The following is a 24,728-nucleotide window of genomic DNA, read 5'->3' as shown; positions in this document are numbered from 1 at the left end:
ATTGATACCAATTCATTCTTTCATTATGTGTTTATCAGTCAGACACATTAGCCCATGGATCCTGAAAAGGAAAGAAATGAAGTTGAGTCTAAAAGTCCACGATCTTGGAACCAAGTCATTTGGCTGCACAGCAGAGATGGGCACAACATTGTAAATCAACTCTACTTCAATTTAAAAAAAAGCAAAAAAAAAAGTCCAGGATCTTGGGATTTAAGACGTTTAATAAACAAAATTTATAATCAGTACCTTCACAATTGTACTTCTGTTGGCATATGTTACTGTTTGGTTTACACCCTCATTCATGAGCTGGTAAGATGTTTGCAAACCAATAGTTTCCTTTATTTTTTTTGAATTTTTGAATTTTATTTATTTATTTATTATACAGCAGGTTCTTATTAGTTATCTGTTTTATACATATTATTGTATACATGTCAATCCCAATCTCCCAATTCATCCCACCACCACCACACCCCCCTCCCCACCACTTTCCCCACTTGGTGTCCATACGTTTGTTCTCTACATCTGTGTCTCTATTTCTGCCTTGCAAACTGGTTCATCTGTACCATTTTTCTAGATTCCACATATATGCGTTAATATACGATATTTGTTTTTCTCTTTCTGACTTACTTCACTCTGTGTGACAGTCTCTAGATGCATTCACGTCCCTACAAATGACCCAATTTCATTGCTTTTTATGGCTGAGTAATATTCCATTGTATATATGTACCACATATTCTTTATCCATTCGTCTGTCAGTGGACACTTAGGTTGCTTCCATGACCTGGCTATTGTAAATAGTGCTGCAGTGAACACTGGGGTGCATGTGTCTCTCTGAATTATGCTTTTCTCTGGGTATATGCCCAGTAGTGGGATTGCTGGGTCATATGGTAATTCTATTTTTAGTTTTTTAAGGAACCTCCATACTATTCTCCATAGTGGCTATGTCAGTTTACATTCCCACCAACAGTGCAAGAGGGTTCCCTTTTCTCCACACCCTCTCCAGCATTTGTTGTTTGTAGATTTTCTGATGATGTCCATTCTAACTGGTGTGAGGTGATACCTCATTGTAGTTTTGATTTGCATTTCTCTAATAATTAGTGATGTTGAGCAGCTTTTCATATGCATCTTGGCCATCTGTATGTCTTCTTTGGAGATGTCTATTTAGGTCTTCTGCCCATTTTTGGATTGGGTTGTTTGGTTTTTTTAATACTGAGCTGCATGAGCTGTTTGTATATTTTGGAGATTAATCCATTGTCCGTTGATTCGTTTGCAAATATTTTCTCCCATTCTGAGGGTTGTCTTTTCGTCTTGTTTGTAGTTTCCTTTGCTTTGCAAAAGCTCTTAAGTTTCATTAGGTCCCATTGGTTTATTTTTATTTCCATTACTCTAGGAAGTGGATCAAAAAAGATCTTGCTGTGATTTATGTCAAGAGAGTGTTCTTCCTATGTTTTCCTCTGAGAGTTTTATAGTGTCTGGTCTTACATTTAGGTCTTTAATCCATTTTGAGTTTATTTTTGTGTACGGTGTTAGGGAGTGTTCTAATTTCATTCTTTTCCATGTAGCTGTCCAGTTTTCCCAGCACCACTTATTGAAGAGACTGTCTTTTCTCCATTGTATGTCCTTGCCTCCTTTGTCATAGATTAGTTGACCATAGGTGCGTAAGTTTAACTGTGGGCTTTCTGTCCTGTTCCATTGATCTATATTTCTGTTTTTGTGTCAGTACCATATTGTCTTGATTACTACAGCTTTGTAGTATAGTCTGAAGCCAGGGAGGCTGATTCCTCCAGCTCTATTTTTTTTCCCTGAAGACTGCTTTGGCTATTAGGGGTCTTTTGTGTCTCCATACAAATTTTAAGATTTTTTGTTCTAGTTCTGTAAAAAATGCCACTGCTAATTTGATAGGGATGCATTGAATCTGTAGATTGCTTTGGGTAGTATAGTCATTTTCACAATATTGATTCTTCCAATCCAAGAACATGGTATATATCTCTCCATCTGTTTGTGTCATCTTTGACTTCTTCCATCAGTATCTTATAGTTTTCTGAGTATACGTCTTTTACCTCCTTCGGTAGGTTTATTCCTAGGTATTTTATTCTTTTTGTTGCAGTGGTGAGTGGGATTGTTACCTTAATTTCTCTTTCTGACCTTTCGTTGTTAGTGTGTAAGAAGGCAAGAGATTTCTGTGCATTAATTTTGTATCCTGCCACTTTACCAAATTCATTGATTAGCTCTAGTAGTTTTCTGGTGGCATCTTTAGGATTCTCTATGTATAGTATCATGTCATCTGCAAAGAGTGACAGTTTCACTTCTTCTTTTCCAATTTGCCTTCCTTTTATTTCATTTTCTTCTCTGATGGCCATGGTGAGGACTTCCAAAACTATGCTGAATAATGGTGGTGAGAGTGAACATCCTTTTCTTGTTCCTGATCTCAGAGGAAATGCTTTAGGTTTTTCACCATTGAGAATAATGTTTGCTGTGGGTTTGTTGTATATGGCCTTTATTGTGTTGAGGTAGCTTCCCTCCATGCCCACTTTCTGGAGAGTTTTTATCATATATGGGTGTTGAATTTTGTCAAAAGCTTTCTCTGTATCTTTTGAGATGATCATATGGTTTTTATTCTTCAGTTTGTTACTATGGTGTATCACATTCATTGATTTGCATATATTGAAGAATCCTTGCATCCCTGGGATAAATCCCATTTGAGCACGGTGTATGATCGTTTTAATGTGTCGTTGGATTCTGTTTGCTAGTATTTTGTTGAGGATTTTTGCATCAATATTTATCAGTGATATTAGTCTGTAATTTTCTTTTTTTGTTGTATCTCTGTCTGGTTTTGGTATCAAGGTGATGGTGGCCTTGTGGAATGAGTTTGGGAGTGTTACTTCCTCTGCCATTTTTTGGAAGAGTTTGAGAAGGATGGGTGTTAGCTCTTCTCTAAATGTTTGATAGAATTCACCTGTGAAACCCTCCAGTCCTGGACTTTTGTTTGTTGGAAGATTTTTAATCACAATTTCAATTTCATTTTAAATCACAGTTTCAACTTTGATTGGTCTGTTCATATTTTCTGTTTCTTCCTCGTTCAGTTTTGGAAGGTTATAACTTACTAAGAATTTGTCCATTTCTTCCAGGTTGTCCACTTTATTGGCATAGAGTTGCTTGTAGTAGTCTCTTAGGATGCTTTGTATTTCTGCAGTGTCTGTTGTAACTTCTCCTTTTCCATTTCTAATTTTATTGATTTGAGTCCTCTCCCTCTTTTTCTTGATGAGTCTGGCTAATGGTTTATCAATTTTGTTTATCTTCTCAAAGAACCAGCTTTTAGTTTTATTGATCTTTGCTATTGTTTTCTTTGTTTCTATTTCATTTATTTCTGCTCTGATTTTATGATTTCTTTCCTTCTACTAACTTTGGGTTTTGTTTGTTCTTCTTTCTCTAGTTCCTTTGGATATAAGGTTAGATTGTTTATTTGAGATTTTTTCTTTTTCTTGAGGTAGGATTGTATTGCTATAAACTTCTCTCTTAGAACTGCTTTTGCTGCATCCCAGAGGTTTTGGATTATCGTGTTTTTGGTGTCATTTGTCTTTAGGTATTTTTTGATATCCTCTTTGATTTCTTCTGTGATCTCTTGGTTATTTAGTAATGTATTGTTTAGCCTCCATGTGTTTGTGTTTTTTTCCCCTTAATTTATTTCTAATCTCATAGCGTTGTGGTCAGAAAAGATGCTTGATATGATTTCAATTTTCTTAAATTTACTAAGGCTTGAATTGTGACCCAAGATGTGATCTATCCTGGAGAATGTTCCATGTGCACTTGAGAAGAAAGTGTAATCTGCTGTTTTTGGATGGAATGTCCTATAAATGTCAATTAAATCTATCTGGTCTGTTGTGTCATTTAAAACTTGTGCTTCATTATTAATTTTCTGTGTGGATGATCTATCCATTGGTGTAAGAGAGGTGTTAAGTCCCCCACTATTATTATGTTACTGTTGATTTCCTCTTTTATAGCTGTTAGCAGTTGCCTTATGTATTGAGGTGTTCCTATGTTGGGTGCATATGTATTTATAATTGTTATATCTTATTCTTGGATTGATCCCTTGATCATTATGTAGTGTCCCTCCTTGTCTCTTGTATCATTCTCTAAAGTCTATTTTATCTGATACAAGAATTGCTACTCCAGCTTTCTTTTGATTTCCATTAGCATGGAATATCTTTTTCCTTCCCCTCATTTTCAGTCTGTGTGTGTACCTAGGTCTGAAGTGGGTCTCTTGTAGACAGCATATATATGGGTCTTGTTTTTGTATCCACTCAGCGAGCCTGTGTCTTTTGGTTGGAGCATATAATCCATTCACATTTAAGGTAGTTATCAATATGTATGTTCCTATTACCATTTTCTTGTTTTCGGTTTGTTTTTGTAGGTCCTTTTCTTCTCTTGTATTTCCCACTTAGAGAAGTTCCTTTAGCATTTGTTGTAGAGCTGGTTTGGTGGTGCTGAATTCTCTTAGCTTTTGCTTGTCTGTAAAGCTTTTGATTTCTCCATCGAATCCGAATGAGATCCTTGCTGGGTAGAGTCATCTTGGTTGTAGGTTCTTCCCTTTCATCGCTTTAAATATGTCATGCCACTCCCTTCTGGCTTGTAGAGTTTGTGCTGAGAAATCAGCTGTTACCCTTATGGGAGTTGCCTCCTATGTTATTTGTCATTTTTCCCTTGTTGCTTTCAATATTATTTCTTTGTCTTTAATTTTGTCAGTTTGATTACTGTGTGTCTTGGCGTGTTTCTTCTTAGGTTTATCCTGCCTAGGACTCTCTGCACTTCCTGGAGTTGAGTGGCTATTTCCTTTCCCATGTTAGGGAAGTTTTCGACTGTAATCTCTTCAGATATTTTCTTGGGTCCTTTCTCTCTCTCTCCTCCTTCTGAGACCCCTGAAATGCGAATGTTGGTGAGTTTAATGTTGTCCCAGAGGTCTCCTAGGCTGTCTTCATTTCTTTTCATTCTTTTTTCTTTATTCTGTTCCTCGGCAGTGAATTCCACCATTCTGTCTTCCAGGTCACTTATCTGTTCTTCTGCCTCAGTTATTCTGCTCTTGATTCCTTTATAGTTTTCATTTCAGTTATTGTATTGTTCATCTCTGTTTGTTTGTTATTTAATACTTCTAGGTCTTTGTTAAACGTTTCTTGCATCTTCTCGATCTTTGTCTCCATTCTCTTTCCAAGGTCCTGGATCATCTTCACTATCACTATTCTGAATTCTTTTTCTGGAAGTTTGCCTATCTCCACTTCATTTAGTTGTTTTTCGGGGGGTTTGTCTCGTTCCTTCATCTGGTACATAGTCCTCTGCCTTTTCATTTTATCTCTTTCTGTGAATGTGGTTTTCATTCCACAGGCTGCAGAATTGTAGTTCTTCTTGCTTCTGCTGTGTGCCGTCTGGTGGATGAGGCTCACCAATAGTTTTCTGAACTTATCTCCAAGAGGCTATTGTAGTATTTTGCCCATGTACCTATGATAGAACAATTCCTCAGAAAATATCCCCCAATTCTTTCCATTTGTAACTAATTTTGCCAGACGCTTGAGTAAGTGGAGGCCACAAAACTTGGTAGGTAAGAGCCTAAGCTCTGATTGGGCAGACCTGAGTTTATATCCTGGCTCTACCTCTTACTAGGCGTAAGACTATGCAAGTCATCTATGGCTCTGAGCTTGGTTTTCTCACCTGTAAAGAGGCAGTGATAAGAATAGCTAGCTCAAAGGATTGTGCTTGATGATATACAGAAAATGGGTTAGTTTGATGTTTGGCACAGAGTAGGCATTCAGTTTTAGCTATTACACTTATTAGTATAAAACTGAAAAAAAAACTTCAAATGATGATGCTTGTAATTAGAAGCTAAATAAATCGGATAATAAATATATTATTAGATTAATATAATAATTAGCCTAGTCTTGTTCTATTGGCAACCCAACAGATAGAAATTAAATGCAAAGAAGAAAATGGTGCTGGTCTGTACCAGACTGTGAGCGTTTTGAGATGGGAAACGTGTCTTTCAGTATCCTTAGCTCAGCATATAGTAGGTGCTTGTTGATTAAACTGTGAACTTATAAATAGGTACATATTTTATTTTTCACCTCATGTGACATTTATCCTTCTAAATTTACAAACAAACTAAGCGATCTGTTTTTCAAGTCAGTCTAAATTGCGTGGGCTTAATGTGGGAATTTTGTGTGTGAGGATTCCATTTGCTTTTTGACAATTGGAAAAAAGAAAAAAGGTAGGAAAAAACCAAACAGACAAATTCGAGTGATATATTTACTTTTTTAAAAATAATTATTTATTTATATTTTTGGCTGCATTGGGTCTTTGTTACTGCGCGCGGGCTTTCTCTAGTCGTGGCGAGCGGGGGCCACTCCTCATTGTAGTGTGCGGGCTTCACCTGTTGCGGAGCATGGGCTCCAGGCTCGTGGGCTCAGTAGTTGTGGCTCACGGGCTCTAGCGTGCAGGCTCAGTAGTTGCGGCGCATGGGCCCAGCCGCTCCGTGGCATGTGGGATCTTCTCAGACCAAGGCTCGAACCCGTGTCCCCTGCATTAGCAGACGGATTCTTAACCACTGCGCCACCAGGGAAGCCCCAGTATCTTTACTTTAATAAAGATTGGACAACTGGTAATTTTCCATACCTGAACACAAGCGTAACTTGTCAATCCTGGGCCCAGTAGCAGATGGCCTGGAGCCTTAGCTGCATTTGGGCTGCATCGTGGGGCTGGACAGAAACCGAAGCTCCGTGTGGTGGCTTACCTGGACTCAGGGGTTAGAGCCTTCCCCTATAGCTCCCTGGCTGGAGAAGCTGTGCCCATCACAGGCGCAGCATCAGAGATAAGCCTCTGCTCCTGGCCAAGCTCAGGTGCATTCCAGCAGGTGGTGGAGAAAGCCAGGCTGTCATTTAGATTCAGGGGAAGATCTGCTTGCCTTTGATAACAAAGCATTTAGGAAGATATTTGAGCCATAGGCACAATTTGAAAGGCTTAAATTTAAAAGAAAATAATAAAGTAATTAATAAGCCATTTTCTAATAATTGATAAGGGACCAGAGGCCCCGTTGTATGTGATTTTCTGCCAGTTCTATTTAAATCCTCTGTAATGTAAACACTGGAGGATTAGTGACCTAGAGAGGTGTTTTGGACTTTGAAAATTCTGGGATAAGTTAGAGGCTTTTAACTAGTACAGTTTCAGTTGCGCCCCCCCCCGCCCTTAAGTGTGCTGCTAAAATCCATATTCTGCAAAAGTCTGTTTTTCAGAACAGTTAAATCCTGGGCGTGGGTATTTATATCTGCTACTAATGACATATGAAAACACGTAAAAGGGCAGCTTTTAGGTGTGATTTTATTATTTGAAAATTATCTGATGCCATTAATAAATTCTTATGCTTTTTTATACTATTTTTAAGTTGGATTTTGTGTAGATCCAGTTGATTTATTTTTGTAGGAATGGAAAGTTATTTCTCTCATTTGTATACCTTCCCATCTTACTTGAGAAACTATTTAAGGACCTTTAAGGATTAAATATCCCCTTAAAGCTTAAATTTAATTTTTCAAATTGCAGTATAGCTGACATATAACATTATATTAGTTTCAGGTACACAACATAATGATTCGATATTTGTATATATTGTGAAATGATCACCACAAGAAGTGTAGTTAACATCCAGCACCATATGTAATTACAAGATTTCTTTATCTTGTGATGAGAACTTTTAAGATTTACTTTCTTGGCATCTTTCAAATATGTAATACAATATTATGAATTATAGTTAGCATACTATATATTACAACCTCATGACTTACTTATTTTATAAGTGGAAGTTCATACCTTTTGATCCCCTTTACCCATTTTGCTCACCCCCCACCTTTGGCAACCACCAGTCTGTTCTCTGTATCTATGATCTTGGTTTTTTACTTATATGTTTGCCACATATAAGTGAAGTCACATGGTATTTGTGTTTTTTACTTAGCATGATGCCCTCAAGATCCATCCATATTGTCGCAAATGCCAAGATTTCATTCTTTTTTTTATGGCTGAGCAATATTCCATTGAGTGTGTGTGTGTAAACACACACACACACACACACACACACACACCATATTGTCTTTATCCATTCATCTGTTGGTTGTTGGTGCACCCTTAGGTTGTTTCCATTGACTATGCTGCAGTGAACATGGGAGTGCAGATAGCTTTTCAAATTAGTGTTTTTGTTTTCTTTGGATAAATACCCAGAAATGGAATTGCCACATCATAGGTACTTCTATTTTTAAGTTTTTGAGGAACCTCCATGCAGTTTTCCAGAGTGGCTGCACCAGTTTACATTCCCACCAACAGTGCACAAGGGTTCCCTTTTCCAACACTTATTTCTTGTCTTTTTGATAACAGCCATTCAGATAGTTATGAGGTGCTATGTCATTGTGGTTTTGGTTTGTATTTCCCTAATGATAATGATGTTGAATATCTTTTTATGTACCTGTTTGTCATCTGTATGTCTTCTTTGGAAAAATGTCTGTTCGGATCGTCTGCCAGTTTCTAATAGACTTGCTTGGGTTTTTTGTTATTGTTTTTATTGAGTTGCATGAGTTCTTTATATATTTTGCACATTAACCCCTCTTCACATATATGATTTGCACATATTTTCTCCCATTCATTTGGTTGCCTTTTCCTTTTGTTGATGGATTCCTTTGCTGTGCAGAAGCTTTTTAGTTTGATATAGTCCCACTTGTAAATTTTTGCTTTTGTTCTTTTTGCTTTTGGTGTGAGATCTAAAAATCATCAACAAGACTGATGTCAAGGAATGTACTGCCTATGTTTTCTTGTAGGAGTTTTATGGTTTCAGGTCTTACATTCAAGTCTTTAATCTATTTTGAGTTAATTTTTGTGTATGGTGTAAGATATGTCCAGTTTCATCCTTTTGCATTTGATTGTCCAGTTTCCCCAGCACGATTTATTGAAGAGATTGTCCTTTCCCTATTGTATATTCTTGGCTCCTTTGTTGTAAATTAATTGACCATATATGTGTGGGCTTATTTCTGGGCTCTCGATTCTGTTCCATTGATCTGTGTGTCTTTTTTTTTTTTTTAAAGTACATGCACAGACTCTAGACAATGCTATACTTTTTTTAAAAAATTTATTTATTTACTTTTATTTTTGGTTGTGTTGGGTCTTTGTTTCTGTGTGAGGGCTTTCTCTAGTTGCGGCAAGCGGGGGCCACTCTTCATCGCGGTGCACGGGCCTTTCACTGTCACGGCCTCTCTTGTGGGGCACAGGCTCCAGATGCGCAGGCTCAGTAGTTGTGGCTCACGGACCTAGTTGCTCTGTGGCATGTGGGATCCTCCCAGACCAGGGCTCAAACCCGTGTCCCCTGCACCGGCAGGCAGATTCTCAACCACTGTGCCACCAGGGAAGCCCTGTGTGTCTGTTTTTATGCTGACCCCATACTGTTTTGATTACTATAGCTTTGTAATATAATTTGAAATCAGGAATGTGATGCCTCCAACTTTGTTCTTCTTTCTCAAGATACCTTTGGCTATTCAGGGTCTTTTGTGGTTCCATACAAATTTCAGGGTTGTTTGTTTTATTTTTGTGAAAAGTGTCTTTGGAATTTTGATAGAGATTGCGTTGAATCTGTATATTGCTTCGGGTAGTATGGACATTTTAACAATATTAAGTCTTCCAATCCAAGAACAAGAACATGGAATATCTTTCCATTTATTTGTGTCGTCTTCAGTTTCTTTCATTAACGTCTTATAGTTGACAATCTAATTTTTAAAGTTTGTATTCAACAAAATGGCTTCCTACCCATTTTTGTAAAAACAAAGTCTTCTGTGAAGGAAGCAGGAGTAATCATGCACTTTCTATTGTTGGATGAAGTAGCAGGAAGATTGCTGATTATTTTTTCCGTGGACAGAAATACAACTGCAAATGATAGAGATGGAAAAAAATAAAACTACTCATGAGGCTTAAACCTGGATTGCTAAAGCTCTATACAGTAAAAATATTTTCTGGGAGAAGATGATACTGGCTGCAAAGACACAACAGAATCCTCTGCCTGGGTGACTCTCCTTCATTCTCCCTTCTCTGGTCCAGACCCCCTCATCCTTCAAAACCCAACTGAGATGTCACCACTTTCTTGAAGCCTTCCTGACTCCTCTCTGCTGCTCCTGGCTTTCTCTTCTGTGTTGCTTTTGTACTTTACACATACTTCACAAGGAAGGCGCACTTCTCACAGTGTCTGTAATTGTTGGTGTTTATCTTTTTCACTGGATTATGAGCCTTTAAGGGCAGGGTCCATGTCTATTTCACCTTTATCTAATCCCCAGTATATTGCCTGGAAAGTAATAAGCACTCAGAGATTCTCCTGAACACTTAACAACCATAAGGCGACACCAAAATAGGTGCAAGTGGAGATATTTTGTGTTGGTAGAAATGAATTTTAGATTTTCTCATGTTTTTGTTTTATAAAAGCAGTCCATTAGATGGGGAAAAAAGGTAACACCAATGTTGGCAATGGGGTGCTGATGAGAGTATAAATGACACACCTTTTCTGGCACACTGTTTGGAAATTTGAAGCTTAAATATGGGCACACGCTTTGACCTAGTAATTCTGTTTCTTATAATGTATTCTAAAGCAATAATGAAGAATTCATCCTGTTATGACATTGAGCATAATCAAAATTACAGCAATTCTACGGCAAATATACTTAAAAAAAAAAAGAAGGGTATAGCAGCAACAGCTTTCTGATTATATGTGATCCAAACCAAATTCCTAAGAACTTGGGATGATAATGATAACTTCTTAATGTCCTTGTCCTTGTTTTATGCTCTCCCATATCATCCAGGCTGTTGTCTTAGGTATAGTAGATGTTCAGTAAATACTGAGTGAATAAATGAGTTCCTTAAATTGAAGCAAAAAGCACCAAATACATTGAATAATGTAACCTTACTCTTTGCCACCAGCAGATTTAACAACTCTTATTTGACACACTTGTCTCCAAGCTTATTTTTCTTTGTTTGTGCTTTTAAAATTATGCAAGTAATATGTGCACAGATCGTTCATGCACAGTACTTTAAAATCTGCAAAGCGATTTTAGTATTTTGTGTTCTCTTGATCTAATCAGAAGAGGTCGCACTCTCATTTATTTGATGGAAGGGACAACTGAGCCTGGGAGGAGAGCCAGGATTAGAACTACCACAACTTACTCCTGCTCCAGTATTCTTTGTATTATAGGAGGTTTGGGAGAACTTTTAGGAAACAAGGAGTACCTAGAATGTTTATTTAGGGAGAGTGTGCATCAGTTCCAGAAAGATGTTGACAGATGAGAAAGAATTTAAAGAGGAGCCAACACTGCGGAAGGAAGGACATAGGAGAGATGAAAGGAGCTGAATATGTATAGCTTGGCCAAAGGATGATTAAAGGGGATATGATAACAGTCCCTAAGAATGTGAAGGATGTAAACATCATGGAAAGAGAAAATGTATTTAGAACTGATCAAAGCAGTATATAAAAAGAAATAAAAATTAATGCTAAACATCACGAAAAGCTGTTTTCATGGAGAGACTTGTTAGCTTTTAAATTAGAATCCCAAGAGAAGTATCCACAGCCCTATATAGGAGGCATTTATGACTGGACTATCCTGCCTACGTTTGGGGAGGGCTTTTCCAGTTCTAATTTTGATGGCTGAGATCATGGCCCTTCCTCATATGGATTTGTCACCCAGTTCTGATTGCACAGTTTTGCATATCGGGGTCAAAAGAAAGAGTTACAGTCTCGTAGAAGCCAAACTCAGGCACGTCCCCAGCATCATGCAGTCCAACCTTGCAGAGACTGTCCCTGCAACCTAAATTAAAACCCTAAGAGTTTAGCTGATTAACTCCGCTCTCAGAAGGTGACAGATTCCTCCTTTCATGGTGCCCCCTGCTGGAAATTTCATGTTGTGAGCAAGATACATAGGTGCCTGCTTACTGTAAAATTTAACAGCCACAGTGGGTAAGCAAGTGAGAACATTCCTGAGGGAGCCTAGGAGGCAATGTAGTCTTTTGTCGTTCAGATGCAGTAAGACAGTGCCATTACATGGATGGGGAATGATCTTGCATGTACTGTGTGTGTGTGAAGTTGTGTTCCCGGAAGGGGCGCCAGAGCCCATGGGATGTCAAATAAAATCTCAGGTCAAAGCTGTAAAAGGTATTCACCTTTCATTGGGATGTAGCCACGGAATTATCTCTGCCCACAGGAGTCAGGCAAGAGAGGTGTCCAAACTAAACAGGAACTTAGAGGTCAGTCTTAAAAGGAGGAGTGTGATGTTTGGAATGGGAGGGGATCAGAGGTCTGTGGGGGCCCTTGAAAGGAGCTGGAAAGAGTGGGCTACCCCACCTCCAAGCCCACATGATCTCTAGCGAAGCTGGGCCCAATGCCTTCTTAGGCACAGAAGTGCCAAAGTGACTTCAGCCAGGTGTAGGAGCAGCCAGCATTACGGCTCTGGTGAATTTGATCTGGCAAACTGAACAGGACTGGAAAAGGTGGTCTGGGGTCCCTGAGCGTCCTGTGACACTACCACGGAGAAAAACCTTCTGAGAGGGAGGAGAGATTCTAATAGACCACCCTTGCTGGAGTAGCCCAGCGCCCTACCATGTCATCTGAGCTAGGACTTGCGTTAACAAAGTGGAGGTATGTAGTCTGTAAACTTATCTCCCCCTCCCCGCCCCCGCTTTTGCAGTCTTTTCCTTTTGTGTCACTCTTCCCAGCCCCATTTATTCACTCATTTAACTAACTTGTTGAGCCCCTCCTGTGGTCAGTTAGAAGCCCATGTTGGTAAGGGGTGAATTATCATTTTGGTAGTAGGAACGAAGAGGAAATGGTGGATTTTTAGAGATATTTAGGAGCTATGGATGTGGGATGAGGGGGATGCTGGTTAGTAGCAGAGCTGTGACTACAACCTGGGTCTTCAGGTTTCTCGGGCAGGAATCTTTCCTCTCTGCTGTGTAAAGATTTTCATCTCCTCCCAAAGGAACTCTGTAATTTACCTTTTCTTTCCTGTCCATGGACTTGGCATTGAATTAACCATAGATACACAATGTCATAAAAGCAGAGGTAGGAGATCTATATACTCCTTAGCAACTTATATTTATGCTCTAAATTCTTTTAGATATCATTCGCTGTGCATATAGATTATTAAGGGATTTAAATGTATTTTCAAGTGTACATATTGTCATAAAATGCAATGTGACATAAAGCACATAAAATTAATGTTTTCTTTTAATAACTACTGTAATTAATAATTTTATGTGTCCTTTTGAAACAAGGACTGCCTTTTGTAGCTTGAGAGCTTACTGCGTTACGTGTTTTTCTGTGTGGTGACTGTACCTTCGTTATTACACCGTGAAGTGGGTGCTGCTCTCCACAGAACAGAGAGGAGACTGACACACACCGGGTTTGAATAATTGGCCCAGGTCACAGGTTAGTGGCAGGACTTGGATTTGAACTCACACAGTCTGGCTGCCAAGCCCAAGTCCTTGACCACTGTGCTACACTGTTTCTTATGAGAGAGGGCCTTTGGAATTATTTAGCCTGAATCTCATAAGATATGGCCAAAGACATTTGAGATTACAGTTAATTTCCCTGTTGTAAGCAACACTTAAAATTATTCTAGTCTGTGTTAATGCTGGCTGGAATACTGTGGACAAGTGTCAGTGCACTTCTCACCTCATTGGAAACCCATAAAAGTAATTGCCAGGTGTTAACATACACTTTAAAAAAAAGAGCTTTAATACTGCAGAGGTGAGCAAGGCCTCCTTATCTGCCCAGTGTATGATTCTTTGCTCAGAAAAAGTAGAATGGATTGATAGAGGCACTGTGTGATTGAGGTATGGGTTTTGATTATGCGCTTATAGGGAAATAAGGGAAATGTATATAGGATTTGGGAATCAGAGGATATTGATTTGAATTTGGGCTCTGACATTTTTATCCCTCTGCCCTTGGCGAAGAAGTCACTTTGCCTCTGAGTGTGTTTCCTCCTCTCTAAAATGGGGTTGGTACTTCTCACCTTTCCCACCCTGACAGAGATAGCGTTAGAATTATATGAGATGATGTGGGTGAAAACGGTTTACCCTACATCAGTCTGTGCAGATGCTCGTTACCCCTGAGGGTCAGGAGTGGAGAAGAGATACCCGCGCAGAGGTGGGCAGCTGCCTGGAGGAACTTGAGGGTTTCCTTTGATTACTGTATTAATAAGGAATTGTGCACCCTCTTGTGGTGAAGTGAGGGGGTTAAGGGAGTTTTCTGAAAAGTACTTGCATATTGTTATTGTGGGGTTTTTTAAATTGTCACCAGAAATTCTTTCCCAGTAGTGAATGTACGCAGTCTTTCTCCACAAATCCTTAAATTGCAGTGTGAATAAATTGCTCAGTCTTTACTGTTTCCTTGAAGTGAAAGATGATACATTTTTATCTACGATCTAAATATATATGTTATGTTTACCTCCATTTCTTTCTTGTTCCATTCATAGAGAGCCTTGCTAGGTTTTCTGTTTTCCTGCTGTATTTATTTTGTTGTCCTTTGTGGTGTTTGCATTTACTTCTTGCCCTCTGATTTAATATCTGTTAAAATTTTAATACACAGTTAGGGCTTTCTCTGTTGCCTGTGCTAAGGGGCCTCTGGCACCCAGCACAGAGTAAATGCTCAATAAATGGTGTTGAATGGATGCTGACAGTCTTCTTAACCATGCCTCAGTTTCTTTCCTCCTTTTACCCATGGGCACCCCCTGTTCCTTGACATCAGTTTTCCTGAAACACATAGAAATAAATTGAGGAAGTATGGCGTTTCAGTCCTTTAACATTATTTTTTTGTTTCCTCTCAAGTAAAATGAGGGGGTGAGAACAGGTGATTTCCAAGGTTCTGACTCTGTAGGGATAAGGAAATTAGGAGATCATCTAATTTGGCAGAGCTTAAGAAGGCTATGAAACGTCTTGTCTCTGTCAGCTGTATTACATCCTCAGTTCCTAGGTGAATAGAGGGAGAAGCAGCAGAACTAGGTAGAGCAAAAGGAAAGGCAGAAGGAAGGGAAGAGGCAGGATGAACAACAGGATAAGAGAACATTGTGCGTTGACGGGGGGAGGTGAGGGGGGTTAACAGGACAGTAGCAGCATTCCAGAAAGAAGCTGTAACATCCTGAGCTATGTGAAAATTTTTCATAACTTATACACATTGTGTTGTGTGTCATGCTCACAGGGGATTATCTGATTCAACATCCTTTATTCCCACACATTGCTTACATTAAATTTTGGGGGAAAATCTTTTTCTCTAATTGAGTTATGAAGTCCCTGATCATATAGCAGTTCAGGCTACAGCAATGATTTTCTAACTGGCTTTGTGTGTCATTTTACTAAAAATTTCTTCTTCAAACCTGGCTGCTTAAAAACATTTTGTTTGTTTTAGAGAGCTTGTGTCACTTGTATCACAGACAGAGGCCGGTGTCTGCAAAGAAAGGGCCTTTCGGTATGGGCAGGGTGCAGGGGGAGCTTGCCTTGGATTTCGTCTTAGTTTACAATTCACACTGATGAAACTAACAGGAGATGTGATAGTGAGTCAGAATGTCAGTTAAATAACGTACTGAGAAGCCCTCAAAAACTCTGCACTGTTCCTCTTGGCTAGCCAGCAGCAGCCTTCCCCTGGGGAAGTCAGGTTGCCTTTGGAAGATTGCTTGATGCATGGTGGGGAGTTCGTTGGTTTCATTAATTGAACGGATCTTTTTTGAGTTTCACTCTGTGTGCCAAGTACTGAGCAAAGTGCTGGAATTAAGTCAAAAGTCTAGCTTTCAAGGCCTCAGACTCCCAACCTAGAGTCACATAAGCAAATATCTGAATGACGAGCCTGGTGCTTTAGAAGAGGGCATATAGGGTACTTGGAGGCAGAAAGCAGAGGGGAGTACCTCCTGCAGTATGGCTCCTTCAAGGGGAGTAGGTGTTCCCAGGGCTGGAGAGAGAGCAAGTATTCGCTGGGAACTGCGAGGAATTGAGAATGATCTTTAATGCTCATTAAGCCATAAAGCCTGATGAGGAATTGGATCCTTGAAACTTGCTTGCTGAGAAGTCCATGAAATTCGTGGTGGCTAGTTATGATGCCCTCTCACCTGGAAGGTGATGCAGATGCATGGTCTATTCTTTTGGCTTCTCTTCTTCTAGGTCTTGTGCTGTACAACAGTGATTTTCAAACTTTTGGTCTCTGGACCTCTTTGTGCTCTTACAAATTATTGAGAACTCTGAAGAGCTTTTGATATTTACCATATCTGAAGTTAAAACTAAGAAAGTTTCAAAGTATTTATTAGTTCACTTTAAAATAACAATAATAAAATAATCGCATGTTAACATAAATAACATTTAATTTAAAATAACTATACAGTTGACCCTCGATAATGCAGGTCTTAGGGGCACTGAGTCCCTGAACAGTTGAAAATCCGCATATAACTTATAGTCGGCCCTCCATGTATGCCTTTCGGTTCCTCCATAACTGCAGTTCTGCATTTGCGGATTCAACCAACTGTGGATCGTTTAGTACTGTAGTATTCACTACTGAAAAAAATTCACATATAAGTGGACCCATGCAGTTCAAACCTGTGTTGTTCAAGGGTCAACTGCATTTTATAAAGCCAAAAAATTTAGTGACGGTAGTGGTGTTTTTTACCTTTATGTTTTTGTACATCTCTTTAATATCTTGCTTAAAAGAAGGCATCTAGACTTGCATATCTGCTTCTGCATTCAATACGATGTAATGTATTATTTTGTTGAAGTATTTGAAGAAAATCTGGGCTCACCCAGATACATAGTTGGAAAAAAGAGGAATATTTCAACAGGCCTTTCAGATAATTATGGATATTCTTTTTTGATACTGCACCAAAACTTGACAAGTAGTCGTTTCTTAACGGTTAGTTGCCGTATGGTACCTGAAACCATATGGATGAAATTTAATATTCTGTTATATGAGAATCTCTTACTAATGCAGGGTTTTGTAACATTATACATTAGTTATTTGGAAAATATTGGTTCACTGGATTATTCAGATCTTCCATATGTTGACATGTTGTATTATACAGTATCAAAAAATCACAGTCATTACTACCATGTCCAGTCTTATCTCTAAAAATCTTTAAATATTGGGAAGCTGAAAACTAATAATGGTAAATACAAGTTTCCCCAAATTCTTATTTTTGCTTGAGAGGTCACATTTCATCATTAGCAACAAATACTGTCAGTTGTTTTCCTCAAGTGACAGGCTCACCTCATTCATTTTCAAAAATATGTCAGATACCCAGTTTTGAATAGCCATAGCTGTCAGTGGTTCTTCGAAGTAAAAATGGTGTTCTATGAAGAAGGCTGCTATTTCAGCTCAAAACTCAAACAACGACACAAATGCCTTGCCTTGAGGCAACATCTTACTTCAGTATGTAGAAGTGCTTTATGTGTACTTTCCATTTTGTCATACAGAATATTTTAAAAGATCAGTACTCCAGGGTCAAGATTTTTTTTTTTTTTTGCGGTACGCGGGCCTCTCACTGTTGTGGCCTCTCCCGTTGCGGAGCACAGGCTCCGGACGCGCAGGCTCAGCGGCCATGGCTCACAGGCCCAGCCGCTCCGCGGCACGTGGGATCTTCCCGGACCGGGGCACGAACCCATGTCCCTTGCATCGGCAGGCGGACTCTCAACCACTGCGCCACCAGGGAAGCCCTCCAGGGTCAAGATTATTAAACATTAATAATTTTTACTGCTTGTCAAGGACCTCTTTACTGAGAGTATCATAGCAATGAGAATACAATGGTTATTAGTACAGTTTGGTGCCATTACCTTGATTCTTGTTAAGGTTCCAGCAGTTTTACCCACCATTGCTTTTGCACCATCTGTGCAAATATTAACACAGTGAAAAGGCAAATGACTTCTTGCTATTATTAGGAAAACAGTTTCAGCCTTGTGGAACCCCTGAAAGAGTGTTGGGGGTCCTAGGGATCTGCAGATCACATTTTGAGAACTATGTGGGTTAGTGGTGAAGAGCATGATGCAGGGTGTAGATTGCCTTTGTTCGAACCCTCCTTCTGTTGCTGATGAGCTGTGTGACTTTGGGAGGATATTGAGCCTCTCCGTGACTGTTGCCTCTCTGTAAAATGGGTGTAATAATAGTACCTGCCTGATTAAATGAGTTAATCTGCCTAATAGTTAACCCATTGATGGGTATTGGTGAAATTAATTCCTAGTTGATTGGTTGATTGATTATCTGAAGAAATAAAGGCAAGGTTTGTCCAGAAGCTGTCTCCTCCGTCTGTATTCTAGGATGCCTGAGATGGCCACCATTATCATTCCTTCTTTTTACCCTTACGATGGTAAAGTACGTATTAACTGAATGAAAACCTGTATGGTAAAAGGGGTAATGTATTAGCTAACAATTTTGCAGAGATTGGCACTTCTTGCCAACTGAGTCAAGGCTCTGATGGAATGGAGAAGGATAGTTAGTGCTTGATGAAGTGACAATGGTGGGGGAGGTCCAAGAGCAGTGAGGGGTCCCTCAGACAGCTGGAGTGTAGCCAGAGAGTACTGAGCAAGGGCTCTTTGGGGAGGGGAGGAATGAGACAAACTCTCATGCACTGGAATTGGTCCTGGTCTCCTCTTTCTTTTGTGAATTGCAAGCGTAGTTCAGGCATATGTTAATGTAAGTGCCCCTCCCTACACATTCTCCAGTTCTGAGGTGCAACCATCTCTGGGGCGGTACAATAAATCTCATTAGTTCAGACCTAATGTTGAACTTGTAACTGTTTCGAGGTAGACAGTGCAATGCACAGAATAGAGCATGAGCTCTGTAAGGAGGCATGTCAGGTCTCAAATCCTGGCTCTGTCATAGCCCAGCTCTATGGCCTTGGGCAAAGGATTGAACGTTTCTAAGCCTCTGTTTTGTCTCTGTATAATGGAGCTGCCAGTACCTCTTGTGGAGGCATGAATATTAAATGAGATAGCTGATGGTAGGCGCTCAATAAATATCTGTTACTTTCCCCATGCTGGCTTCAGTTATCTTAAACTCCATCACTGTTATTGTATAATAAGGGCCTAACTGCTATTCAAACCATGTTATCATTGCCTTTTTACTTTTATTAAGAAACTTGAGTTTTTAGAAAAAGTTAGATGTGGTATTGGAAGAGCTGCGATACTACTTCTCCAGGGATTTCAAGTAACAATTTACAAAACCGTAACCCCTCCTCTGCTGTTTCTGTGGACCTCTGAGGTTCTCTGATCCAGAGCCCCTCTGCTCCATAGTACTGCCCGTTTGTTCAACAACTCAGCCTGGGAGTCACGCAGTTGCTCTGTCTTGGAGGCCAAGAGTCTCAGTCCAACCCAGCCACTTTCATGCTACGTCTGCCCAAGTGAAGAGGCAGAAGGGAGACGTGTGAGGAACAGCTGGCACACGGCCACCGCTCCAAGGTCAAACGCCTGTTTCCTCCTGGTTACTACCCAGACTGACTCTTCCTCAGTGCCCTGATCGCCCTCAGTGTTCTTAGAATCCCCATTGTCCTTGGAATTTCTTTTATTGTTTCTAGAATCTGGGTGGCTGCACCTTTTTTTCCCCCCCATATCCTCCTCTGGAGTTTTAGAGAACCTTATGGTTGTTAATGAATCGATTTTCACAGCCTCCCAGAAACAAGACTCTTCTGTGTTACAGATCAAAGAACCTATTACTGACACAAAAGGAATCCAGCCAACTGGCCTTCCCTGCATGGAAGGCAGGTCCTGTTCTAATCTTGCCTCGGCTTTTGACTTGCTGTGTGGCCTTTGTTTCCTCATCCAACGATAATATCTACCTCGCAGGATTGTTGTGGAGTTCAACAAATGCTAAGAACAGTTCCTCTGAAAGGCCGAAAGATAGGTGTCAGATCTACTGCAACACCAGGGAACTCAGAGCGTGTTACGATGATTTACTCTGTGCTTTATCTTTGTGAGGTTGGTAAGTGGAGATGCTCCTGTACCCACTTTATACCCTTAAAATGTGCATTTCACCATCTCATTTTAACAGTTCCCATCCACTTCCCTTCCAGACTTGTAGGAAATTGTCTCTCTGGTGTGCTAAGAGTCATTTCACTCTTCACGCTTGTGTGCATCTGATTCCACTTTTGGTTGGGAGCAGAGATGCCCTCCTCTGACCCTGGGTCCCTTCCTAATCTCCTTTTTGGTTCCGGCTTTTTTTCCTCAATATTTTGTCCCTTTGACCTCTCTGCATTTGGCATTAATCATGATCATATCTTTCCAAAACTTAATTGTGATGTTCTGCTCCCGGGACCCTGCCTCTGGGACTGACCAGACCTGGTCCCACTCATCTCTTACACCCCTATATAGAGGCTGAGGTTAAGACCTTTTCTCAGCATAATCTCAGAAGTAATCTCATCCATTGTCAAGGTTTTAAACAAAACCAGTGTTCAACTTCTGGTCCTAAATTTCTAACTTCATGCTTGATACTTCCACTTAGATTATCCTAACATCATGCAGATTCAGTATATTTTAAATGGAATTTATTTTCTCTCCTCTTTCCCTACTGCCCACCAGGAAAAAAATTGGTCCCTTTTCTGGATGAACCTAATTATGTCAGGGGTTCCACCGTTAGTTCAAACCTTGGAGTCGTTTGAACTCTCTTTTCTTGAATCCCCACATTTAATCTGTTCCCAGTAAACACTCCCCCTGCCCCAGTATTCAGGTTTGCATCATACAGAGCCTGCTATATGGTATCAGTGGTTTCTTACAAGGGCCCCCTGCCACCAGTCTCAACCCACTACAGTCAGGTTAATCTTCTAGGAACCTTCGTCTTGCCGTTCACCACTTTCAAATTCTTCCATGGCCCTCTATTGCCTTCAAACAATCATAGTGATTATCTGTTGCTGCTGTTTAACAAGCCCAAACTAAGTGGCATAAAAAAACCACCACTGTTTTAGGTTCATAGATTCTCCGGGCCAGAAGTTTGGAAAGGGCACAATGGTTGGCTTTGCCTCTGCTGTGTGATGTATGGGGCCTCTGCTGGGAAGATTCAAAGGCTGGAGTGACTTGACGTCAGAGGGCTCACTTGCTCACATCTTCAGTGATTTGATGCTGGCTGTCAGATGGGACCTCAACTGGAGCTGTCAGCTGGAACAGTGGTCTCTCCATGTGGTTGCTTGTGCGTCCTCAGTATGGTGGCTGGTTCCAAGAGCAGGCGTTCCTAAGAGGGGCAGGATGTAATCTAGCTTCGGGAGCCACACAGTATCACTTTCACTGTGGCCACGAGTCTGTCTGGATTCAAGGGAAGGGAATGTAGAACCCCATCTCTTGTGGGAGGAATGTCAAAGTCACATCATAAGAAGAGCATGTGGGTGATTTTGTTGCTGTTGTCTTTGGAAAATAAAATCCATCACAAAGTCTAGCCTGATATGGGAGTTCCTTTAAAATATCGCCCAGCTTTTTTTTTTTTTAATTGAAGTATACTTGATGTACAATATTGTGTTAATTTCAGGTGTACAGCAAAGTGATTCAGTTAATTTTTTCAGATTATATTCCATTATAGGTTATTATAAGATTGAATATAATTCCCTGTACTATACAGTAAATCCCTGTTGCTTACCTATTTTATGTATAGTAACCAGCTGACCTTTTAAATAGAATATGAGAGCACCTACCATTCACAGAACACTTCCTATGTGGCAGGCACTGTGTCGAAAGACTTCCTGTGCATTCTCATCTAATCTAACAATTCTAAGAGTTTAGATGAGGGAACTGAATCAGGAAGCTTAACGCAGCTTTGTCAAGGGTCACCCAGTTAGTAAATAGCTAAGTGGGGCTTGAATGCAGAACCTTTGACTCCAGTCTTAACCTCCAGGCTATCCTGTCTCCACTTCTGTCAGGGCGCGCAGATGCAGGGAGAGAGAGAAAAGAGGATAGCAGTTATAAAAACTTACCAGGAATCAGGTTTAGTTTAGGCTCTGACCTCCCCACTTGGCCAGTTGCAGTCCTGGAGAGCTCACAACTCAAGGAAGCAAGACTCGTTGGCTGATGACTCAGGCCAGCTTGGTGCTCGGACCAAACGTGGTCCCAGTGGACAGGAAGGGCTAGGGGGTGATCTCGTGACTGACTCTATGTCTCCCTCCACAGGCCTGGGCTGGGCTCTCTGGGAGGCTCTCTTCCTCTTCTGTTCTCTCCTGTGGGTTCCTATCTGGTCCTAGTGCCCACTTAGGACTCCTTGGCTCCAGCACGTGTTTGCTTTGACCTCATGCTCACTGAAGCCCCATTTAGAGTTACAGATATTTGTCTCTGCGTAGTTTGCCTTCTCTCTGGATTTGGCTCAACTGCATTCCCTGGGGTTGCCTAGCCTGAACCTGCCTACCTGGGCTGCCTCCCACCCTCACTCATGCTGTTTTCTCTGCAGGATGAATGTCCTTTGTCCCCCTTCTCTACCTGATGGTACTGACTCTCTTTTCAAGACTCAGCTCAGGTTCCTACCCACCTTCCTTAAGGCTGGTTATGGTCCCTCCTCTGAGCTCCCACAGTTTCTTGTACATTCTTCTAGAATGGTTTTTGTCCCATTCTGTACTTGTCTGCTGTTTAGTTCCATGTGACCCTCACTAGTCTGGGAGCTCCAGCAGGGAAGAAACTGTGTGTAATTCATCTTGGAGTCCTCGGTGCCTGTTAAGAGCCGGGCATATCAATGATCCTCAGATCCTCCTGAGGAGGCTGGTGTGGTACCTTATGGCCCACGGGTCCAGCCGCTCCGCGGCATGTGGGACCCTCCTGGACCAGGGCACGAACCTGTGTCCCCTGCATCGGCAGGCGGACTCTCAACCACTGTGCCACCAGGGAAGCCCCACCAGTGCTTTTTATGTCTGTTAATGGGTTGACAGGGGTGGATGCTGCCAACAGAGACATGGGGGTGGGAAGAAGATTCAGGGATCTGGAGACTCAGAAGATGTGGCTTCTCATCTAAAAAACTTTGGACAAATCACTTCTCTGGAATGCGATGTCGTTTATTTATGAGATGAAAGGATTTCCTTAAGGACCTTCCCAGTCCTAATACCCTGTGAAGATAATTTTAAATGATAAGCTTTTGACTGTAGACTGCCATGGAGCTAAGCAGTGAGTTCTATCTATTGAAAGTATGACCCAATGTTATCATTTCGAAAGGACAGAAGTTTGGTTATTTGTGCAGTTTAGACTGTGCCCTGGTGGTGGGCTGTGGCTGACTAGATTTGATGGAATCATAAACATGGCCACAGTCCATGAAGCCTTTCTCCTTCCCACATAAACCTCAGTGGATCCTAATTCTCAAAATCTCCACTGGATTTTATTGTCTTCTCTCCAGTTTAACCAACAAGAAACATTTCAACAATTTCAGCTCTTAATTAGCAAAAGCAAGACAGAATGACATATCCCTTTGGGGACAAGACAAAACTATTTTTATGGCTAACAGTTTTCCCTTGTAATGAAGTCTGGTCTTGAAAACACCCTAACGTAGTAGGTTCTTGTAACTCAATTATAATTACATAATTATGTATAATAATGTGTATATGTTTTATGTATATGTATTATGTATACATGTGTGTATGTGTTTATATATCTGTGGGTGTATTTACATAATTATACAGCATCAGGCCTGAGTTCTCTACCCGCCAGACCCGATGTAAAGAGGCCATTCCTGTAGTTTTCCAGTGAGCTGTGAGCACAGCTGAGGGTCATTTCCTGGAGTCTATCTGCAGCCTCCACCAGACTGATTATTCTTAGTTTGATCATCTTAGCCTGGATCATACAAGCCTCTCCCTTTACTTCCCTGTCTCCACCCTCCCGCCATATCACCTATATCCAAGCTCACTATACCTCCTCCAGAAAGCACAAAATGACACAAATTTGAAAACTTAAACCTGCCAGCATTGCCCCTCAGTAGAGGTTCACTTCACAGCCGGCTGGTGGAGGAGGTGTGAAGAAAGTGAAGAAAGGCAGTGCTGTCTTAAGGTGTGATTCAGTTCTTGTTGCAATGACTTAAGTTTTAAAAACTAATCCACGAAGCTCTTATCTTGTATCTTGCTCCAGTAGTGTATCCTAACAGTGTCTTCTTGTGCCTCAATTTCACCCCCTACAAAATGGGGGTAAACAAACACCGCCACCCGGAGGTTTCCAAGGGCTGCCAAGGAGGCAGCGTGAACGGTTGGTGAATAGAAGGCATTATCTGCCCCCCAGAAGAGAAGCACCTCCCAGACAGACCACAGGGCTGTCCTGCCTTGCCAAAGGAGGCTTCTCTGTAAGCAGGAGGAGTAACATGGGCGAATTGCCCCAGGCTCTGTTGGTCCTGATGACAGAGGGAACTTGCTAGGTGGGTGTTCATGTCTTTTCAGATGAAGGTGAGGAGGTGGGGGACAGAAAGGGGGAAGACAGGTGCACGAGAGGCTTGCTTGAGGTTTCAGTTGATAAACAGTGTTTTATTAGTCTGGAGGAAGCTAGCACGAAAGTACAGTTTTTAGAGAAGGAATTGATTTCCAGTAAAATTTGCTAGGGTGAGCACGTAGCAAAATTAAAAGTTTTAACGATAAAAATAAAATTCAGGGGAATTTCCTGACAGTTCAGTGGTTAAAACTCCACACTTTCACTGCTGAGGGCGCTGGTTCAATCCCTGGTCTGGGAACTAAGATCCTGCAAGCCGCGTGGTGCGGCCCAAAATAAATATATATATA

General features: G+C 40.8%; 1 protein-coding gene across 5 annotated transcripts in view; it reads left to right on the top strand.

The window, feature by feature from the left end:
• The window catches only part of IGF2BP2 (insulin like growth factor 2 mRNA binding protein 2), a 158,219-nt gene that overhangs the window by 67,811 nt on the left and 65,680 nt on the right, over positions 1–24,728 (top strand). Inside the window, exon 1 of one of the 5 annotated variants that reach the window (XM_024768171.1) lies at positions 19,918–19,993. The exons of the other annotated variants lie outside the window; for them this stretch is intronic. Coding sequence (XP_024623939.1) covers positions 19,960–19,993 — 34 coding nt within the window. The 5' untranslated portion in view covers positions 19,918–19,959. Of the gene's footprint in view, positions 1–19,917; positions 19,994–24,728 lie in introns of those variants that run through there. 5 annotated transcript variants of the gene reach the window in all.

Source organism: Neophocaena asiaeorientalis, unplaced genomic scaffold (genome assembly GCF_003031525.2).
Source record: "Neophocaena asiaeorientalis asiaeorientalis breed wild unplaced genomic scaffold, Neophocaena_asiaeorientalis_V1.1 scaffold225, whole genome shotgun sequence".
NCBI lineage: Eukaryota > Metazoa > Chordata > Mammalia > Artiodactyla > Phocoenidae > Neophocaena > Neophocaena asiaeorientalis.
The sequence above is the reverse complement of the archived record's forward strand: the minus strand, read 5'-3'. Positions and strand labels throughout refer to the sequence as shown.